This window comes from Cebus imitator, unplaced genomic scaffold (assembly GCF_001604975.1).
Source record: "Cebus imitator isolate Cc_AM_T3 unplaced genomic scaffold, Cebus_imitator-1.0 Scaffold142, whole genome shotgun sequence".
Classification (NCBI taxonomy): domain Eukaryota; kingdom Metazoa; phylum Chordata; class Mammalia; order Primates; family Cebidae; genus Cebus; species Cebus imitator.
The window spans coordinates 1,922,713-1,930,483 of NW_016107457.1; the positions used below are offsets into that span (position 1 = coordinate 1,922,713).

The window sequence follows — 7,771 nt, forward strand, 5'->3', positions numbered from 1 at the left end:
AAAAAAAAAAAAAAAAAAAAAACATGTGAGGATGAAGGGAGAAACAACAAAGAAGCCTAACCAGTCAATTTAATATGAGCTTCAGCCAAGAAAGAAAAGAAACAACATGATGTACAATAAAGTACATGGAGAAATAGATATGCAACAGAGCCTTTTGTTCCTTTATAGCCCTAACAATACAGGCTAATACTTATGCTACAATTAGTTTTTTAAAAATATTTCTGTGATATAGAGTTTAATTTTATCACTATCAAACATTCAATTAGCTAACCATGGTCATCTACCACTACCTGAAAGACCGTTATTATTACAGAGAGGGAAAACTAGAACTTTCCATCAGCTTTCCACCAAGAGGAAGAACTGGTCACCAGAATTCTAAAGAGTAATGCATGTTGGCTTATTAGTAGCATTAAGGGGGAAAAGAAAAAAAGAGTAACACATGGCTTATAAAGGTGTATTTATTAGAGCATGAGTTGGGGCTAACAAAATGTTTAAGAAATTTTAGTCTAAAATCATAATCTAAGATCCCAGTTGAATTATACTAGAAAATATATTGTAACCCTCTTTGCTGTTAATGACCTATTTCTAATTTATTTCCTTTTTATTTATGGCATAATTTCTCAAAATAACACATTAAAACATATACATCCTTAAACATTAAAAAATAATACAAATGTAAGCAATATTTTTAACTGCAGTATTTAATCAATAGATACATTAAGTATATTACTTATAACATTCCATTATATAAAAATTCATTCATCTATTCAGATTAAACAACTATTAAGGCTGAATGTGGCAACTCATGCCTGTAACCCCAGCACTTTGAGAGGCAGAGGTGGGCATATCATGTGAGTCCAACAGTTAAAGGCCAGCCTGGGCAACAAGGCAAAACCGCACCTCTACAAAAAATACAAAGCTCAGCCAAGCATGGTAACAAAGGCCTACAGTCCCAGCTACTTGGATGGCTGAGGAGGGAGGATCACCTGAGCCCAGGAAGTGGAGACTGCAGTAAGCCAAGATCCCACCACTGCATCCAGCCTGGGTGACAGAGTGAAACTCCATCTTGAAAAAGCAACAATTACAAAGCTTCTTACATCAAAGACGATATTCCAGGTACTCCAGGATACACACAAATATGTCTATGATCTCCAGTAGCTCGTAGATGTAGGAAGTTCATATTATGTAAACAACTAAATATAAAACCTCTGAAATTTTAAATTTCCAAATGTAACATAAAGACTTTGAGTGGATATTTTAAATAAACTACAATGACAAAATTATGGTGTTAAAGTCTTGCATACTGGTATTAAGAGTCTGCTTATATAACTGGTTTTTGCAGTCAAATACATGTTATTCATTAGATGAAGTGTTTTACATATATCCTTTATGGACGACTTATAAAACACACAAAAATCCATTTGTAATACAAATTTTGATAACAAATTTAAATTGCTATATTTCTATAATTTCTATTTTTAAAGCAGATACAATCTGGTTATGTTGCCCAGGCTGTTCTCAAACTCCTGGGCTCAAGCAATCCTCCTGCCTTAAACCCCCAAGTAGCTGGGACTGCAGGTGTACACCACCATACTCAGCTAGTTCTCTACAAATTTTAGTATTATTTTAGTCTCACTACAGAAGTAATAATAGAAGTAGAAAAAAAAATCTCTCCTAAAAACTACAATGATACCAAAATAATAAGTGTCCAAAAAAAGGTATATGCTATGTGCTGTATAGATTTGCCAATAAAAGGTACGAGGGAGATTCCATTATAACTACAAGTAATTTGATTCACTGAAGATTTATACAGGCACAAATATTATGAAAGTAGCCACTAGTATGATTTAAAAGCCAATATTAATATTTATCCAAATAAACCTTAACCAAATTTTATATTTCCTTTATTGGGGAAAGCATTTTTAATGTGATTTTCCTGTCACTATGTATTTTCCAGTTCGTTTTCTTTCAGCCCCTACCCTGTCACAGTACTTAATGAATCTTTTGTTAGTTAACAAGGTTAAACAAATTTTTTTAATCAACTAGCCATGTCTATGCTTTTCTCTGACAAACTTTTTTTTTTCAAAGCTGAGTACTCTCCCATCATTTTAATAATATTTTAGGCAAGTCCTATGACAATTATACCAACAAGTTTTTTCAACCCCACCACCACCCCTTACCATCTCTATGTTTTGCTTGCCCATACTCTCTTCACCCATTCCTCTGCTATTACCACGGGTATTTTTGCTTGGGGTTGAAAGCAAAAAGCATCTCCAGATTACAGAAAATTCAGTGGCCCTGCTCCATCGCGTGGCCTCTGCCGAAGGGAGAAAAGTGGGGAAACATGATTGGCCATCATGGGTTGCAATCAGGCACTACCAGAAGTCTAGCTTGTGTTTCAAAAACAGGCTCTTGGACATGTTCCCAGCAGATAACTCTTCACTGGCTTGGAGAACAGGAAGGACTATTTCACAAACACCACTGTGTTTGAATTTCTAGAGGCTACCCAGGCCAATACATCCCTGCAGTGCTTCACCACACACTCATTGCTGCAGTATTCATTGTCCCAGCCCTTACTCACAATTGGAGGGTTCTCACAACCAGACCTCACACATCGAGGCTGCGGTGAGAGTGCCACAGGAGACCCACTCACCAATTCAACATCCATCTAAGAAGGAGACTCAACCTCAGGAACCACATCTGTGATCATCTCACAGATAATCTCAGGAAAGGTTGTATGGGCCTCAGGGCTGTTGTTCACAGGCCGGTCAGGACTACTTTCCACAGTTGGTGGGACTAAGGTAGTCTGCATTTTCAAAGTGGGTAGAGGTACACTCTTGATCTGCAGAGGAGGTGGCTGTTGCTGTAAATTGATTCGAACTTTCTGAGGTGGAGGAGGCTGCTGTAGAATGGTAACTTGCTGCTGATTCGGGGGCTGTGGCATCTGTTATAATGGAGGGGGCTGTAGTAGGGGTGGAGGAAGTTGCAAAGAAGCAGTAGCAGCAGCTGCTGCTTCCTGCAACACAGATCGAGTTACAATCTGAGCTTGTTGACTGGGCTGGATAGTAGCTGTACTGGTTTGGCCTAGTTGGAGCCCCCAGGAGGTCACCACTGTGGCTGGGATAATAGTAATCATCCCTCCTTGAGGCATAGTAATGGAAGAGGGCAACATCTGTTTGGTAATAATCAACTTGGTGATATTGGGCTGACCTCCAGCTCCAGAAGATGCCTGGTTTGCCGCATAGGATGAAGGGGTGGAGTTAACAACAATGGATGGGGACAGGGCAGGGGGTTCTATTGTAGCTGGTGCTGGAGATGCTGGGTCAACAGTAGCCATAGGAGGTGGAGAAGAAGTTTGTGATGGTGGTGCTGGATCCAATTCCACTGTTTCCACAGTGGCCTGACACTCCTGGTTGTCTTTGTAAGCAGCTAGAGCCTTCAGATACTCTTTCTTGGCAGCCTCAGTTTTCTGCTTATTTGCCTGTTTTTGCTCCTCTCCAAGACTATCCCACATGGAGGCTACAATTTTTGAAACCTCGCCAAAAGTGGCATTAGGATTCTGTCCCTTGATGGCAGCCTGTGCACGAAAGAATAAAGCATATGCTGAAACTGGTTTCTGAGTTTATTAGGATCTTTCTTTTTTCTCTTCTTTGGGGCCTTCTGCTTTTTCCCTGCCTCCACCACCACTGTCTTCTGGGTGGGAAGTTGCCTCCGGAAATCCTCAACACCATCCTTATGAAGTGAACTAGTAAGTGAAGGGGTAGTTGAAAGACGATCTTCAGGTGACTGGGCAGGTGGCAGGATGGTGCCACCCCCTAAGCTCAAACCCAGTTGGGAACTCAGTTCTGACTGATCAATGGTGGTCAACTGGCTATGCCCCATCAAGCCAGATGTCATGTCTGTCATTGGTACATCAATTGTAACAGGTGGGTTGGCACTATACTGAGTTCCTATAGAGTGGTCCAAGTCCATGGTCAAGCCCCCACTCAGGAGACCCCCGCCCTGCTCCATCAAGCCATGCGTCATGCCCACAGGCATGTCCAATGTCTGGACCCCATACTGGGCTGAAAAACTGCCATCCTGTGAAGAGGAAGGGTCTGCCAGGTCATCAAAGTGGCCAACCACATCTGAGACAGCCAATGAGGGATCAGAATCCAGGGAGATAGGTGGGATTTCAAACTCTTCATCACCCAAGCTTGGTGTATGGAATGTCTTGGCCCCTGACAGAAAGAGGTGTGAAGGCCCTGTGATAGTCAGGTAATTGTCATTTCCTCCGGGAAACTCCATCTTCACACAACCGCTACCACTGACTCCTCTGATGAACTTTTTATTACCAACATAAAAAAAAAAAAAAATAGATAAACCACTGCTAAATTTTGAAAGTAAATAATATGGAAAATTTGACTGAGTGAGAAAATTGGTTTTACAAGAGGCCACTTTACCTTGGTGGTAACAGTCAAGTCATCATTATCTGGCTTAGGGCATAAATCAACACACAGTTCATGAAAAATGCTTTAGAACAAAAATATACAATGAAAATGAGCAAGTTGATTTCTTTACAAATTTTTTAACTGCCAATTCATATTCAGCTTCTCCCTCCAAAAAAGCACAATCTGGGAAAAGGTCAGCTATCTGTACATTAAATAATGTTTCTTGATATAATTAAAATGTGGCCTCTGTTCTAAAAATAGATTGGTTACCTATTTCTGTGCCTCTACCTGTCCTGTCTAAATACATACAATATTCAATGAAAACTGACTTTGAGCTCCATAATAGTGACAGCCAATATATAGCAGAGCCTGATAATTTACCCTGACAAATTATCTATCCTGAAGTTGTACTCAAAATTCAACTAATAAATGACATAACTTTTGTTACCTAAACTGGAAGAAACCTGATGACCTAAAACAAGGTAGAAAGATCCACTGTTTCTTGTCCATTATCTATCTTTGGTTAAAAGACTAATCTGTATCACTTCAAATTAGCAGTCTTGATGCCTCAGTATAGAAACCACTTAAGAAGGTCCCATCGCTTTCCTTTGTCCCAAAACAGTACAGGAATCACCTGCAATATTTGAAACATGTGAATGCTAAGTACACAGAAGTCTAATAACAAAGGTGTATGTTCTCTTTGAGAATACTCTTCCCAGAAAGATTAACACATTAACAGTAATAAAAATTCCATTATACTCACTCTACATGTCCTACCTTTTTCAGGTCCACATTAACTAGGAAGCCATTAAATCCTTCACAGGTAGGGTTGGGTATGGTGGCTCATGCCTAAAATCCCCGATCTTTGGGAGGCCAAGGTGAGCAGATCACTTGATGTCAGGAGCTCAAGACCAGCCTGGCTAACATATTGAAACCCTGTCTCCACTAAAAATGCAAACATTAGGCAGGTGTGGTGGCAAACACCTGTAACTTCAGCTACTAGGGAGGTTACTACGCTTGAACCGTGGGGGCAGAGGTTGTAGTGAGCTAAGATCATGCCACTGCACTCCAGCCTGGGTGACAGAGCAAGACTCCCTCTCACACAAAAAACGTTCATAGGCACTCAGATAACCAAGAAGAGAGACAGCTGCACAAACAGAGTCCTGGTAGTTGTACCTCTATTTCCCTAAGTACTATCAAAATATCTTTCTTCCTATGGGCTTCCAGATTGCACTTGTGCAGGGCTCCATGGCAGTCTCCAATATTGAAATCTTCAGTCTATGAAAGCACAGATTCCTGAAAGGATGGCCTCAAATAACCAGGAGTAGCTCTAAACTAAATTCTAAAATTCAACCCCATAACCGAGGGATTTATATGATCTATAGACTATATATAGACTATATATTATAAACAAATACACATTGATCTAAAGCCTTGAAATCTTTATCAAAATATACTACAACATAAGAGTTGTAAACTTAAATGCAAGGACAAAGGAAGGTTATCTGAGTAAGGAAACTACTGATGTGGGCACAGTAGCAAACTGGAGAATATATGCCTTTTATAAAGGAGCATTCCTCTGCACAGCAAGCCAACAGTGATAGAAACCCAGAGGACACCATATTTGATTTTTTAAGACAAGTCTGAAGTCCAGATTTCTGCATAAGTCTTCTAAATTTTACATGTTGACTCAATTTATAGAGGCAAACAAATCTGTGCACATTTAGAATATAGCCCTTTTGTTTTTATATTTGCTATGAATGTGTAACTAAATGGTTGTGTATAATCCGAGTATTTGCATGTAAAATATTTTCTTTCTCTAGTATCATATGTTTTACCAAAAAAAAATCAGGCCCTCATATATAATAAAAATTGCTATTAAGACTCACAATACCCACTTCAAGAATTTTTCCAACATGTATTCATTTACAATCTATTTGTATATAATTTTCCCAGATTATTAGCCAAATAGATAGTTTATATGACTGCCAAAACTAAATTATCAAAATAATTTCTATGGAAATTCTTTTAATCAAAAGAATTTTTGATTTATATCAAATTTACATCAACTTCATGGATTTCAGTGTGTGAAGCTGACATCCTGGTTATGCTAAAGATCTACAAACAACAGACATACTTAGTTCATAATACAATTTCAACTAAAAAAAAACATTTAGGATTATCTATTATTTTAATTGAGAAAACCCAACGTGTAATGAACATTTGTTGACACACAATCACCTGTATGGTGACAAAGAGACATGAAATCATTAAAGAGTCAACCTCTACTTATTGAAAGATTACCTATAAGCAAATTTTTAAAGACTCTGAATGGCAGTGAATGATTAATGGTGGGGGAGAAAGGTGTTATTCTGTAAGCTGAGAGATACTGCCAAGAATATTCCCTTTCATCTCCCAGTCACAGACATAGAGAAAGACAAGCAGGTCAGGTTAATCTTACTGAAAAGGAGAACTTTGAAGAAAGTAGCACCTAGCAAATGCCAACTCTTCTAGAGATTTTGTACATTTTTTGAGATACAGAAATGTATATATTGCACTTATCTATTCTGGGGTTCTTAAACAGCAGTGTATCCAAACCTTGAGGTTTTCTTTGTTTGTTTGTGTTTGTTTTTTGTTTTTGCTGTTATTGTGGTTAGAGATAAGAGTCTCACTATGTTGCTCAGGCTGGGACTAAAGGAACATGCCACTGTGCCCAGCTTCTAGAAAACACTTTTAAACATACACATTCAGGCCTTACTAGATCTATTACATCAAAAGCTTCAGGGGAAAGCCTAAAATTTTAGATTTTTAACAAAATTTGCTCAGGTCACTATAACGCGCAATTCTGAGAATTAGCGCAGCAGGCAATCACTTCAGTCTCATCCCTCACCCACATGGCTAATTCCCTTTGTCAGTTGTAGATGTGGCCAAAAAAAAGAAAACGGTAAGAGATAGAGTCATTTATTAAATCTATATTTAATTTTCATGAGTATAACAGGGACAAATAAACTCAAAATCTAACTTTATTTTGCTATTAATAAGCTCCCTTATCTCCCACCTATCCATCAAGACATTCTAGATCTGAGAGGAAAGTTTAGATTCTTAGATGTAAGTGGCTGTTTCTGCCTGGATGGGTAATAAGTCAGTTAATAATTTGTTTCATCTTTTGTTAAAGTGTTTTTAATTTTGTCACCACATATTCACTGCCAATATGGTTTCCTCAGAGTCCTCCGAAAATTCATCGCTAGGCAAGTTTCAACTCACTCTCTTTTTCAAACCAAAATTTATTAGTCCCAAAGCTAAAGAGCACCTTATCTCAATACAGAAACTGGAAGAATAGG

General features: G+C 38.5%; 1 protein-coding gene and 1 long non-coding RNA gene across 2 annotated transcripts in view; both read right to left on the reverse strand.

Moving 5' to 3' along the window:
* Positions 1-7,771, reverse strand: part of LOC119473249 — a 25,512-nt gene that overhangs the window by 14,125 nt on the left and 3,616 nt on the right. The window lies entirely within an intron of this gene.
* Positions 2,083-4,307, reverse strand: LOC108313752 (TOX high mobility group box family member 4-like). The gene is given in 2 exon segments (XM_017542274.2): positions 2,083-3,621; positions 3,624-4,307. Coding segments are annotated over 2 exon segments (1,821 nt in total). The 5' UTR covers positions 4,288-4,307; the 3' UTR covers positions 2,083-2,464.